The sequence below is a fragment of the Varanus komodoensis genome, unplaced genomic scaffold, assembly GCF_004798865.1.
Source record: "Varanus komodoensis strain SLA01 unplaced genomic scaffold, ASM479886v1 scaffold1, whole genome shotgun sequence".
In the NCBI taxonomy this organism is placed as follows: Eukaryota; Metazoa; Chordata; class Lepidosauria; order Squamata; family Varanidae; genus Varanus; species Varanus komodoensis.
The window spans coordinates 94243151-94257784 of NW_025335268.1; the positions used below are offsets into that span (position 1 = coordinate 94243151).

The 14634-nt window shown below is 43.7% G+C and overlaps 1 protein-coding gene across 1 annotated transcript; it reads left to right on the forward strand.

Annotated features, from left to right (window-relative positions):
* The first annotated feature begins 2273 nt into the window (after nucleotides 1-2273).
* GOT1 (glutamic-oxaloacetic transaminase 1) lies at nucleotides 2274-11685 on the forward strand. Its single transcript, XM_044436434.1, has 9 exons — nucleotides 2274-2515; nucleotides 5021-5202; nucleotides 5875-5998; nucleotides 6162-6274; nucleotides 6907-7011; nucleotides 7325-7475; nucleotides 9741-9906; nucleotides 10031-10173; nucleotides 10658-11685. Exons 1-9 carry the CDS (start codon nucleotides 2392-2394, stop codon nucleotides 10792-10794), a joined length of 1245 nt encoding a protein of 414 aa, XP_044292369.1. The 5' UTR covers nucleotides 2274-2391; the 3' UTR covers nucleotides 10795-11685.
* Nucleotides 11686-14634: the final 2949 nt, after the last annotated feature.

A 14634-nucleotide genomic window follows, 5' to 3' on the forward strand; every position in this document is an offset into this window, starting at 1 on the left:
GTTGAAATTCAGCATGGTAATGTAAGAGGCATAGGGACTTGGGGTTGAAGTAGGGCACTGAGAAGAGTGTTATGACTGTCTGCACAAGTATATAAAATAGATTAAGCCTTGGATTATTACATTTTCTTAACAATGAAGGGTGGCTCCTTTGCATGTTCTTGTTACTTGCTGTCATCTCCAACTTACGGCAACCTTATGAATGAGTGCCCTGCAAAATATCATGCCCTTGTCAGCACTGCTCTGCTCCTTTAAAGTCAAGACTGTGGCTTCCTTTATGGAATGATCTGCCTCCTATTTGATCTGCCTCCTCTTCTTCTGCTTTCAACTTTCCCTAGCATAATTGTCTTCTCCAGTGAGTCTTGCCTTCTCATGATGTACCTGCAGTACAACAGCCTCAGTTTCAATATTTTGCTTTCAGAGAAAGTCCTGGCTAGATTTAGTCTAGGACACACTTGTTCATCTCTTTGTTCCTCCATGTATTCACAAAGCATCATAAACTGAAAGCATCCATTTCCTTTCTGACAGCTTTCTTCACTGTCCAGCTTTCTCACCCATAGTGATTAAAAATACAATAGCGTGGCTGTTCTTGGCCTTGGTCTCAAATGAAACATCCTTACATTTGATTATCTTTTCTAGTTCCTTCTTTGCTACCCTTCCAAGTCTGTCTTCTTTGAACTTCTTGGCTACAGTCTCCATTTGAATTTATGACTCAACTAGGGTCATCGCTTTCATTTCTTCATTGTTGACATTAAAAATATGTAATTCATCTATAGTCATGATTTCTGTTTTCTTAATGTTCAGTTGCAGTCCTGTTTTTGCAATTTTTTCTTTACTTTTTTTGAAAGTGATTTCAAATAATTGTTGCCAATCCTGTCAGTTAGATGGTATATCTTACATTACTGACGTGCTTTCTGCCAATTTTCACTCCTTCCTCTGATCTTAATCCAACTTTCTGTATGTTCGGCATACAGAATGAACAAACAGGGAAATAAAATACACTCTTGCCTGATGCCTTTGCCTATTGGATCATACGCACATTGACAGAGGAAAAGATTCTGCAGCTTCCAGGTGGCTGCGGAATACGGGCTGTTGTAAGACTTTTACTCTGTTTAAAAATGCTTGAAATTGTACCCTAATAAGTAAACTGTTAATGTTACTAAGTTTATGGAGACCTAACAAGCAAGCACCTTTGCTTATCAATGACAGAACAGCAGTCAGTATAATGGGTTGGTTCCTTCTAAATGGTTTTAAGAACAGAATGCATGAAGAGTCACTTGCATAGTGTTTTTTGTTTACTATAGGAACTGTTTTTTTGAGTGTCCACTTTAAGTGCATCAGTATGTGTTGTGATTCTTGAACCAGCCTGACTTAAAGCTATCAAAAAATATCTGATTCCAGATTATTATAGAAATGCATTGGAACTAAACATGCTACCTAGCAGGCCTAACCCTTTTCAATGTCCTTTAGAATGCTTTGGGACAGGCTGAGGTTCTACCTGAAAGCCTTAGCATAAAGCAACCTCCCCCAGCCTGGTGCCTTCCAGATGTTTTGAACTGCAGTTCCCATCAACCCACGTCAGGATGGCAGCCTAATTATTTGCTTCATTATTGTATTTTTAAACTACTAAAGTGCCCTGGGTGGTATACGTTAAAAACATAAAAAAACAAATTCATAATGAAGCACAGCCCAGAATACACTCATAACATAACCAGCAGCAAAGAATGAAACCGCTGGGCACATAAAAGTCTGGCAAAAGGTGGTCAGTGCAGGGTCTTGATTCAATCGTGTAACCTTCAATTTTCTAACTTTACCATCCATAACCACCTGAAATTCTCCTGCGCCCAGCACAGCATGAGCCCAACGAGGGGGAATATGGACTGCATCCCCCACTATCCCTCACCATTGGCTAGACTGGCCAGAGTTTATGGGAGCTGCAATCTAACAACATCTGGAAGACCACCCGCTCCGCGCTAGTCCTGCACTAATTAGCCTAGAAATCCACGCCAATTGCCTGACTCATTCCCGCCTCTCCTACAACCGCCTCTTTGACTCGTTCCCTTAGAGCGGAGGGACTGGATGTTTTACCTCTGGCCTACCTTTGCGTGGCGTTGATTGGTGATTTTTCAGGCCCGTCTATTCTTAGCGGCATTTCATTGGCCAAGGAGGGGGCCATCCACTTTAGCTGTCCTATGAATGGCTGTTCGGGCTCGCCTCCCTCGAGAGCGGTTCTGTGATTGGTGAGTACGTGTCCTTCCCTGCTATTGGAGAAAAAGGGGAGGGATCGGTTGCTGCTTTCCCCTGTCCCTACGTCGGCCGGTGAAGGTGAACGTCTCCTCCAGGGCAGCGGCTCTGAGATTCGAGCTGTCCTTCCTTCCTTGACACCGTCCCGCAATGGCTCCCGGAGCAGGATCCATCTTCGCCGCCGTCCCGCAGGCCCCGCCAGTGGCCGTCTTCCAGCTCACGGCGGATTTCCGCGCCGACGGGGATCCTCGCAAGGTCAACCTGGGCGTGGGAGGTGAGAGGATTCGGAGCGGCTGCTCCGTTGTTGCCTGGGCGCGGGCACACATTTCCTGGCCTCAGACTGGGTTTGGGAGGCCCGGGACGTCCCCGCGGGGCCCCGGTGGGATGAGTGTTACCGCTCCCTACAGATGTAGGGTGACCGGCTTCAGTTCTGACGAGCGGGATGGATGGTGTTTCTCTTGTTGGACTGCAGCTCCTAGCCAGGGTGGCCAGTGGTGGAGGATGGGAGTTGTAGCTCAGCAACATCTGGAGGAGCGCAGGCTCCACAAACCGGTTTTAAGGCCCGTAAGCCAGGCAAAGCTCAGCAGATGCCTTCTCTGAAACTGCAGCTTCGCTCTCAGCGGACTTCGGCACGTGTTTGTGCTCTCCGGAAAGCTGTTCTGTCAAAAGGTGGAAGAAGGGAAAGAAGGCAGGGATGGTAATCCTGCTGGATGTGCAACTAACGATCGGGTCATGAGATGAAGTTATCTTTTTCCGTTGGCACTTCACAAACAACCAACTGATTCAGCTATGTTTTAATACTACCATAATCCCGGGGAGTTTAGAGACTTTAAAAAAAAATCTTCAGCTTATGTTCTTAACTGGGACTTGTTTTTAAGCAGAATTGGTGAGCTGAAGTACTTGATCCATTTCATGCAACTTCTGGAAAAATTCTGGCTGTATCTGGTTGCACCCAGGCCTGGCGGGGCGGGAATTATACAACAGAATGTTTTTCACTTATGCATATAGAAACTTCCATCACTCCGAGACAGCACAGCCAGTGGCTGAATTATGAGAGTTGCAGTCCAATACATCTGGGGAACACCAGTTTGGGAAGGCTAATTTATGTATTATGGCAGGTACTGTCTCACAGCCTTCTTTATATTTTTATTTATTTATTTAAAACATTTCTATGCTGCCCCCGTCGCAACAAAGCCCCGGGGCGGCTCACAACCTATTATGGAAGTTAGATCAGTAGTTTGGATCTCCACAGGTCTTTTGCACGTATTGTGTTGAAAAATCAGCACGGCCAATTATGGCAGAATAATGAAGACGTTATTAATGTTTTTGTCAAAAATGTGGAGTCCTGTGTGAGTGTGGATGGATAACTGGACATGAAAGATCTTGCCAGACAGCATTAGCACTACTAGCAAAGGGGCTCTGTCTGTGTTACAAGGATGGGTGTCTAAACTTACACAACCCTAAGTGCTAAAGCAATATTCTAATGTGAGTTGTCTTGTGTGCTGTGGCCTAAGCCAGAAGATCAGTAAACATTCTCCTATTGTGGTTTTAATTCTGTTAATTTATTTTCTGATTTTATTGTTATTATCATTGGTCCTTGTAGCAAATGCCATATTGTGTTTGTATTGTTTTATGTAGTTGGATTTTAATATGTTGTAAGCCACCCGGATTGCCTATGGCTAGTGGGGTGGCATACAAATTGAATACATAAATAAATATGAATAGAAGGTTCAGTAGTGTGGGAAAAAACCAAGGAAAGGAATTAAACTGGTTGTGGAAACAGGAGTTATTACCTCTCCTGAGATTTGGGGCAGCTTTTGATCCACAAAGGCCTACTTATCTCAATATCCATCCTGTATTAATTTCCCCATCTCCTCAGCTTTTATCTTCACCTCCCTGGTTTGCTGTCTGTCACTGTCCTTGGACATCATTAATGAATTCACTTCTTTGACTTCTGTTTCTGCCCAGTACTTTTCTGGATTTGGTCTCTTTTCTTTTGGGGCATGTTGTGTGACCTTCTGGTACCTGGTGTTCTTATAGTTTGGTCCCCGTTCCAACAGCTGTTGGGAGATCTGAGTTGGTGTCCAGGTTCTGTTTGGAGCAATCCAAACATACATGACCTTGAGCGCCTTATCGCCTGGCCTGGCAGAAAGTAGAAAGGGAACTCTGCCCAGGCTCTAAGAAGCAGATCCAGGCTGAACATAGTTTGATTAGCTGCCCCTCCTGTTGCAGTTTCATTACTCTTTGCTCCTAAGTGAATTGGCTGCTGCCCAGGTCACTGCACCTTTTGTAAGTGAATAGCTCAAAATGGCTCATGATGTAGAAACAAACTTTTCCATTCTTCAACTGCCAGGGTCTTGTGAGACATTTCTCCATTCTGCCTGTGGCTTCATCCATGCACCAAAGTACATGCTCCAGACTTGTCTTTTTAACAGCTCAGGACAGTCCTGTATTCTCCACATTATTGGCCTGGAATTCTCCTTCAGTTCTTGATATGCCAAACCTGCAAACCTATAGGGTAGGTTTGTGTAGAATTAGTGTGCTTGGATTTTAATGTTTGAGCAAAGGATTGCGGGAATGGTGCTGCAACAGAGACCTCCTATGCAAGAGCACAGGTTTACAGTAAAACAAAGGTTTACTGTAAAATATGGCAACCTGGAATGGAGAGAGTAAGGTAGAGAGAGAACTCTTTACAATAAGAACCTTCTTTCCAAATGGAGATGTAATGTACATGGCTGCATCTGTGCTTAAAGTAACTCTTTCCCCTTCCATGCTGCAGCCTACCGCACAGATGAGGGTCAGCCATGGGTCTTGCCAGTGGTCCGGAAGGTAGAGATGATGATCACCAAGGACACCAGCTTGAATCATGAGTACCTTCCCATCCTGGGCCTGCCAGAATTCCGTGCCAATTCCTCACAAATTGCCCTAGGAGAGGATAGTCCAGCCATCAAGGAGAACAGGGTGAGCCTGAAGAGGAAAATCCTATGACTAATTTGGGGTGGGAAGTGGGTGCTGGCTTCCTTGTGAGCTACAGAGAAGCTATGGTTCTGTTTGGTTTCCCATTCTTTTGGTGTGCAATGGGAATTGCTGGGGCTGTGCAGTGATTGCCAGTGGCCAAGCACTTTGCTGAGCAAAAGGAGAATAGACTGCACTGTGGGAACAAGTGGTTCTCACATGGGTGAAGAAGATATTGGAAATGGATGGGCATGGGATGAACTACGCGTTGGGAATGACATTGGCTGAATGAGTTTTCAAAAATGTGTTTTATGCTTTAAAAAGAAAAAAGAAAAATAGCACTCAAGGTGGTTTACAATCATAAATGCAACTTGACTAACACTGTAATAAAACAGATTAATTGAAGCACAACAATCACAGAATGAAAAACAGGATTCAGACCAACAGATCTATTGCTAACTTGGAAGAGAATGACATGATGATGTACAGTGTTGACTGTGTAATTGTGGACTTAACTCCATTCCCAGCTTTTGCTTGTGAGTAATCTAGGGAGAGCTGAGAATCCCAGTGCAACCACAAAGCGATCTACAGGGAAGTGGATCCCTGCTCAGACTGGATGCTCAGTTATCTTACAGAAATAGTATCTACTTTCTAATGATTCCTTTCCTTTTGTACCAGGTGGGAGGTGTCCAGTCCCTGGGGGGCACAGGAGCCCTGCGTATTGGAGCAGAGTTCTTGAGACGCTGGTACAATGGAACCAATAACACAGCAACCCCTGTCTACATTTCTTCCCCTTCCTGGGGTGAGTTCTGAGGCCTGGATGGTTTCCTTTGGTGTCATATGGGGCAGAGAAAGGGAAATCTGGGATTCCAAGGGATTTCGAATTCCCTTCCTCATCAGATAGCCTAGCTTGGAAGGGCTTGAACCTTGGATAAATGACAAACACTTCCCTTTTCTTTTTGCAGAAAACCATAACTCTGTCTTCACGGATGCTGGCTTCAAGGATATCCGGACTTACCGCTACTGGGATGCTGCAAACAGAGGTTTAGACCTCCAGGGATTTCTGGAGGACTTGGAGGTGGGACAGGTTACCTTACAGGTCTCTTTCTAGAGCTGAATAGAGGCAGCTTACACTGCTGCATACATGAACTATAGGAGATACACTTCACAGAAGGCAGGAATAACCTAGGGTAGTGCTTCTACTGGTTCTGTTGGTGTTAGATTGGACTAATATCTGGTTAGCCAACTATTTCCTAGGAGAACTTGCATCTCTTGCATTCACAACAGCTTCACTCAGGAATCTCTTCTGTTCATTGGGATTCAACATCTGAGGGCAGAACCTGTATGCACATGTGGGAACTTCTAAACCTGTACTGGTTCTTCTGGAACCTTCCAGACCGTTCACAGGCATGCATGCCTCCAGAGCAGCCATGCTAGAAAGACCATCTGTAAGGGACCCTCTAGAGCAGCCTCCAACATGGTGCTGCAAGCAGAAACAAATGTGGTGAGACATGGGCTTGACTAGGGGCATTGAAAGAGAATTTGTTCTAATATACATTTTTCTTCTGTTTGAGGGTTACCTTACTGATTTTAGGTATAACATAGCACTGGAAGATAATAGTCATCTGACATGTGCATTTATTTATTTAAGAAAGAGACTAATTCCTTCCTTCCTTCTCTCCCTCCCTCCCCCTCCCCACCCTGATCCAGAAAGCTCCAGAGTTCTCCATTTTCATCCTCCATGCTTGTGCTCATAATCCAACTGGCACAGACCCCACACAGGAGCAGTGGAAACAAATTGCTGCCGTTATGAAGGTATTGGGTCACTTAAGGTTGTTAAGGGCAACAGGCTTGTGTGTACTTCATGCTGTAGCAGTAAAAATTCTCCAGCAAAGCACTCCTAGTTTCTGGGCTGAAAAGCCAGATGTTGTGATCCAAATGAATGAGGCAGCTGTCTCTTCGGCAGAGTTCAATGTGTTTCTTCTAGGCAGGAGCACACTGGGCCGCTTGATGCCAAGGTGCCCAGAGTGTGGGACCAGCATATGAGGATGCAATCCTTGGGAGGGCAGTTAGGGCCACAGGGAAATGTGCACTGAAAACCCAAACTGCTTCTGTTCCTTCTCTGTAGCGCCGGTTCCTGTTCCCATTCTTTGATTCTGCCTACCAAGGTTTTGCCTCAGGTTGCCTGGACAGAGATGCCTGGGCTGTCCGCTACTTTGTTTCAGAGGGCTTTGAACTCTTCTGTGCCCAGTCCTTCTCAAAAAACTTTGGCCTGTACAGTGAGTGTTCCTTTAATTTCCCTACTAACTGGAGGACTTGTTTTTACTCTGCTTATATTTTTGTGTTGTATAATTGTAATGTTTTAAACTAAGTTGGGCAATATTTTTGAGATCTGAGGGTTGGCATATTTATAAATGTGTTTGCTTTTCTGAGCCTTGGTTTATATCATCCAGCCTATCTGTTGCTCTCTACTGAATTGTCTTTTCCACTTAGATTTTTCATGTTGATTAATTTGGGAGTCCTCCTGCCTGGTTCCTCTCTCCAAATGGATGGCATTAGGTTCTTGTTGTCACATGCCATCAAGTCATCTCTTGGTTATGGTGACCCATGAATGAACGCCCTCTGAAATGCCTTGTCCTTAACATCCCTGCTGTTGTAAAGTCAAGGCTGTGGCTTCCTTTATGGAATCAATCCACCTCTTTGGTCTTTCCCTTCTTCTGCCTTCAGCTTTCTGCAGTGTTATTGTCTTGGCTGCTTAAAATAAATAGGGGTCTTTCCACAGTTATGGTTGTTAGAGACATGACATATAATGTCTCACGAATTACATTATTGTTTTCATGCTAAATTGACTGTATAGGGAAATCCAGACTTTGAAGTTGATAAGAAAATGTTTTTGTGGCAGACTTGGATGGATACATTTTTACTTGGGATCACTTAGCAAATCAAATATAATGTAACTCCCTAAAACAAATGTATTCTTCCAAAATCAAAACCCCTGTAAATCTGCATGTAAGTGCACTGAAAAGCTACCTTGTGTGTAACACAACAAACACAGCAATATGGTATGTGGTGCCTAGCATATGAGAGTACACGTTTAATCTGAACAAAGTAAATACAGGTTTATTCTGTATAACAATAAATAGCTGGTCTTGAACTACATGTGAAATCATGAACATTACAGGGGTGTAGTAAGAGAGGACACTGGCCTCCATCTGAGGATAAAAAAAATGCAACTCAAGGATACAGTGGGAAATAGGAACCACCGTACGCAAAGTAAATCCCGGGTGCCTTTGTGCAGCAGTAGTATATAGCAGGTTGTCTTGCAGTATTTCTGTATACCAGTAGCAAACTATTGTTGTAACAATGTCTCTACAACAATAGTAAACTATAGTAGGTTGTCTTCAAAACTAGTCTTGAAGTGTAGGTTAAACAAGAGTAGGTTGTCAAATGAAAATTCCAGATCATGATTTTGTTTCCATACTCTTCCTTTAAATTACCATGCTCTGAGTTCTTGAAAATATTGAAGCCAGAAGAAAATAATAATCACCTTGAAAGCTGTTCAAGAAAGAACACTACTAATTAAGTTTATATAGTAAAATTAAAATCAGTTGATATAATGATTGTATTATATTAAAAGGGCAGAATGATTATTTGAAAGAAAAACTGGCTAGTCATATAACTCAAGAAGAGGGAGGAAAGATTTAATTGATATATGGGACATTCAGTGATCTCATAGCTGGAATGAGTATAAGAAATTCATTTGTAAAAAAAACCAGACAGATCTAACTTGTCATTTAAGCCTGCTTGGGACAAAGATTTTAATTTAAACTTATATTACATATTTGACTATTGAGGGGCAGGGAACAAGGAAATGTATGCAGATATCATGGCCACCTATTTTCTTATCCAAAACAAATGTTCAGATTTGCCAGATAATTTTTGTTTTTTAAGAAGGCTTTCTTTAGAAAGCTGTACACACAAATACATGCCATTGTATGTACTTACATTTTTGTATTCTTTGCCTCATTATGGGTTGCTGAAATTTTTAATAAAAATAATGAAAGTATTTATAAATAAAATGAAGGGGTACAGAGCCTCTTTCAGCCTGAGGGTTAAATTTCATATCAGAGGAACTTTGGAAGGGTCATCCCAGAGGTGGGCAGGGTCAACGAAAAAAGGGGAAAGGCCAGAATTACCAGCATATTACAGTTTAAAGAGCTGTCAGTAATTAAAGATGCAATCCTAGACATAAATGATTTCTTTTTTTGTACAAGTGACCAACTGTACTCGAAGTTGTAGGACTTTTCTTTACCTAAACATGCATAGGATTATGCTTGAGCCCTGGAAGAGACCTTTCAGCCTTGTATATGGTCGGGGGTGGGGGGAACTGCACAGAAGCCAGGCAAGCACCAAACAAGGAGCTGCTGGAGAAAAGGGGGAAGGGCTGATGTTGAGCTCCTGTACCTGAAGTTCTGCACCGCTGCAATATAGGGGGGATGCTGTTGTTCACTGACCGAGGCTTAGGGTGCATTTCCTTTCCTCAGATGAGCGAGTGGGAAACCTGACTCTGGTAGCACAGGATGCAGACAACGTACAGCGTGTCCTGTCCCAGATGGAGAAGATTGTCCGCACGACTTGGTCTAATCCCCCATCACAGGGGGCACGTATTGTGGCTACTACGCTTACTACTCCAGAGCTTTTTCAAGAATGGTAAGGACCAGCAAGACAAGTGGGTGGAAGTCCTTGTTAAGCAGGGAGAGGGAATGACCAACTGAGTCCCATCTCTGTGTGTAAAGTTGGTGCTGGACCGAGCTCGAGTCTTTTTCTGTGACAGGAAAGAGAATGTGAAGACAATGGCTGATCGGGTCTTGCTGATGCGGGCAGAGCTGAGGTCTCGGCTTGAGGCCCTGCGCACACCCGGGACTTGGAACCACATCACAGAGCAGATTGGCATGTTTAGCTTTACTGGCCTGAACCGTGAGTACAGATGGGAAGCAGGCACAGATGGGAAGAAAATAGTAATGTGGACCTCTAGATGTTTTGGCCTACAACTCCCATGATCCTTCACCAATGCCAATGCTAATTAGAGCTAATAGAAATTGTAGGCCCAAACATCTGAAATACCTGAAGATGCCCACCCTTGTAATAGAGTATGGATAGAGAAGAGGGAGGGTGCTTCAGGGGACTAAGCAAAGATCTTGTGATAAACACAGCTAGTTAGTTCTCCATTTCCCATAATTCCAGTGAGCCTTAGGTGGCTCTCCATTACAAGTATGAAAGGAGTTCACTGAGCACTTCTTAATTCTCTGTATCCTCACTTAAGATCTCTCCATGTTGCTGTCTGTGACTGGCAGTTTATCAAAGGGTTTTCCTACTGTGATGTAGGCCATAATATGCACAACTTAGCAGAGGATGCTCCGGATTTCTGGTAAGAGTTCTGACGCTTTTTCTTCTTCTCCAGCTAAGCAAGTCCAATACCTGATCAAAGAGAAACACATCTACCTGATGGCCAGCGGTCGGATCAACATGTGTGGCTTGACCACCAAGAACCTGGACTACGTTGCTGCCTCCATCCATGAGGCTGTCACCAAAATATAGTCAACGAGAAATGACAGTTTATTCAGGGGCATCCAACTTTCTCCAGTAGTTTGGGATGTTTTTAAACAAAAAGAAACCAGGGGTGGTGGGAATTTAAGCAGAGAAGCAGCCAGAGGAATGGAGGGGAGTGCTTAACCCTTTTCCCTCCTGCCACTCTTCTACTTGAAATCTCCCACCCCACAATATGGGAAAGAGGGGGTAGTATCTTTCTCTGCAGGTGTAAAACTGGCTGGAAATTTTGAGTGGAAAAGTGACTAGGGGGAAAGTAGTTCCCTGCACTCTTCCCCTGCCATCTTAACTTTGCAGTCTTAGCCCAAACCATTGAGAGAAAGTCACACAGGCCTTTATGTAACGTCTTGGCTTGCTTTTAGCAATGCTCACAAGAGAACCTCCATCCTGCAATATGTAGTTTCATTAGCGAAGTTCACCTCCTTCATCTCAATGACTCCGTGTGGATTGAAAAGAGCAATTCTGTTATGAAAGCATCTCTCTTGTCTCTTGAGGGCCCTTGATTTGTGTGCATACAGATTGTGGGGACTGACAGTGACTGTTTCTCTTTGTGAAAGCTGACGGTTTCATACACCTTGTATTAGTAGTGAATAACTCGAACCTAAGCACATGGGCCACTTCTGGCCAACTTGTGTGTCCATTTGCACTTTATGTAACCAACCCTCCTTGACCCATGCCTGCTGCGGGAAAGGGGTTGTGTACTGTAGGATGAATACCCAGTGGTTAGTCTCGTTGCATTGGCTGCAGCCTGCATGGGCTATTTCAGGGAACAAGGCTGGTGCTGCTACTTTTGGTTTCCAGTCTTACACAAGCTAAGATTGTAATCTTAATGAACTGTACTTTTCTTGCCATTACAACAAAATAAAACATTTCTTCATGCCACCTGTGTGTTAGCAAACATGGGATAGAACAGGCAGAAGTAAAAGATTGCTCACTTTGAGAAAAAGTATATGTGATCATCATAGCCTTCAAAACCAAGAAGTGTCCCTTTCTGTGGCTGCCCATTTTAGGCACTAAAATAACCATTCTTTAACTGAAGTTCAGTCTATTCAAGTGTCGGGTTAAGATTTTAAATTCCACTGGCAACCCTAAAGGGTAGATTCTGTATTCCTCAAAAGCCGCTTACAGCATTCTCCTGCTGCTGCTTTCAGTCTTATCCCCACAACAACCCTGTACTTTAGGTTGGGCTGAGAGTCTGTTACTGGCCCAAAGTCACCCACTTGCTCCATGGCCAAGCAGGGACTTGAATTCAGGTCACCTGAGTCCCAACCCCAGGCTCTTAACACCACCACCACACTGGTTTTCATGTAAGGCTGGGTTAGGAATAGTAATGTAGTGGTGAATATGATGCTTTCAAAGCAAAGGTTCCACCCCAGAAGATCTTTCTCTAGAACAGTGGATATTTTGGTGCTTAAGAGCTTGTTAAATGTGGCATTCTCTTCCTCTTTTGGTATTCTGTCCAGTCCAGGGTACTGAGGCTTGGAAGCTTAGGCCACTCCTGCATTTTGCTTTAGGAGAACTCTTTGTGAAATAAGTTGTTAGCGATCAGGTAGGTAAGCAACTAGCCTGACTTGTGTGTACACCTTTTTATGTCCGCAAATATCATGTTTAAGCAGAACAGAATATGAACAGAATGTTTCCCTTGCTCCTGGGCCAGGTGTAACTGTCTGACAACTGGTCCAATCTAAAATCAAGCAATAGCTCCAATTAACGTTATAGTTGAGGTAGAGTGTGAGAGAGGAGCATCTCCTCTTGAAAGGTTGCTTTACACCTGCTCATACAGATGTGATACCCACAATTTTCTTAAAACCTCCCACCAGAATCTAATTTGAAATGATGGAAAGAGTATTTTGCACCACCTTAGTCAAGTGCCCTTTTGCATGCTTATAAAGCAACAGATCTGTTTTCATTTGTTGACCAAAAGGTGCAGACTTTGCATAATTTCAATCAGATACTGATATAAATTCCTTATCCTTAATGTACTTAAGATCAGAACCATAAGAGGAAGCAAAGCAGAGTCCAAAAACTATGATGTACTGGACTAGCAAAGGAAAGACATGAGAGCAGCCATCCCCTACCTGGTGCCCTCTAGATGCTTTGGCCTTCAAATCCCATCAAGCCCAGCCAGTCTAGCCAGTGATCAGGTGCTGTAGTCCAAAATAACTGGACAGCACCAGGTTGGGAAAGAGTGTAATCAGAATATCAATCTTGTACTTTCTCTTAGCTAGCCTTGAACTTGAGACTTCCAAGTGGACACATATAGAAATGTACTGTTGAGCTTGGAACAATACTGTACTGGCATGGATAGTGTAGACCCATTTCCCAAGCTCCTGCCTGAAATTTGGCATGCAAGCAGCAAATGTTTTTAAGTGAAAACTACTGAAGTTGCAATGAGGGTTATGTAGTTCTAGCCATAGATTGTGAACTACAGGATAAGAAATAATTGCATTATTCCAGGGTACTGTTCTGTATCCTTTTTCATCCACAAACCTGCTGAAAAAGTGATCGAAAAAGAACTTTTGCCAAATGTTCAATAGATACACTTAATTTTCAGCTTGCCTGCCAGGTGATCCCCATCAAAGGTTTTCATGCATATATGTCCCTCCCCTCCCTCCAATACATGCTCAAAGTTACACATGAAAGGAACTAATTTAATGTAAAACAAGTACATTTTATTTCTTCCTTGCAGGCACCTGATGTCAAAATTGCCTCTTTGTTCTAAACTGACTTGGAGATCAGGGTTCTGTTAGGGCCACATTCATGGTGGTCTGATCTCAAAGGTGACAAAGTGACCAGTGCATCAGTGCATTGATCTGTGCTTCAGACTGCCAGCCCAAAGCCAGTCGGCGCCAGGCACAGATACTGGCCCATCGGGCAGATCTGGATAATGTTCAGATGCACATGACTACGGAGAGTTTATGGGGTGATACTGTTGCTGCAGAAACATGCACTGGGGTCCAGTTGAGCTGGACCATGCAAAAGGAAGGTGAAGTGCTTCCAGTAGGAAGAAGCCCTGTGTCCCTTCCTTTTGGGTTTTACCCCAATGGAAGTAATGAGATGGTGAGGTCATTGCCCTGCTAAGCTACCCACAGGGACACCCCCCCACACACACACCACACTTTTGCTCTTCTGATTTCCGCCATTTGCCGAGCCTTCGTGCTCAGTACTCTCTGTGTGCTGGCACTACTTCTTAAGCTCAAAGGGCTGACTTGTGTGCCCTGGAGGTAGGGGATAGTTAATGTGAGAGAGAAGCAGGTGCCACCACGCACACATGAATCTTGTCACGGTTGACTATCATGCTGCAGACCTGAGAAAGAAAAACAGCCACTGAGTACCATAACCTTGCACAGATCCCATTGTGTATACTGCTCCACGCAGCCCCTGTGCTTAGAGGACAAAGCCAGTTGCCCTCCCACACAGAATGTGAAAAGGTGTAGGATCTTTCTCCGCAGGCACAAAGGTGTGCCCTAAGCCCATCACAGTGAAATCAAGTGATCGAGTGCCTATGATTTTGGGAGAGAGATGCAGTCCCCCAGAAAATAAGTTAATGGCTCCTGCTTACTTGAGAGACACTCTAAATATAAACACATTTGTGGGGGGGAATTACATTCAAACACACACACACACACACAGACTGTATGACATAAAGCCATGAGCTTATAAAAACATTGATTATACTTGAGCCAAGGGGGAGAGAAGCCCATCAATCAAATGACGGCCTATTAACCCTACAGTTAAGACTAACTGGAGACATGGGATCTTTGTCACTTGAAAATAAAAAAACATGAAAGAGGAAAACAAGGAAATGACCTCCTAAAACCTTTATAGTAA

Coding starts and splice junctions, on each gene's coding strand:
- GOT1 (XM_044436434.1), top strand. CDS start 2,392: ATGGCTCCCGGAGCAGGATCCATCTTCGCCGCCGTCCCGCAGGCCCCG. Junction 5,999..6,161: donor CATTTCTTCCCCTTCCTGGG/GTGAGTTCTGAG, acceptor TTCTTTTTGCAG/AAAACCATAACTCTGTCTTC. Junction 7,012..7,324: donor AAATTGCTGCCGTTATGAAG/GTATTGGGTCAC, acceptor CCTTCTCTGTAG/CGCCGGTTCCTGTTCCCATT.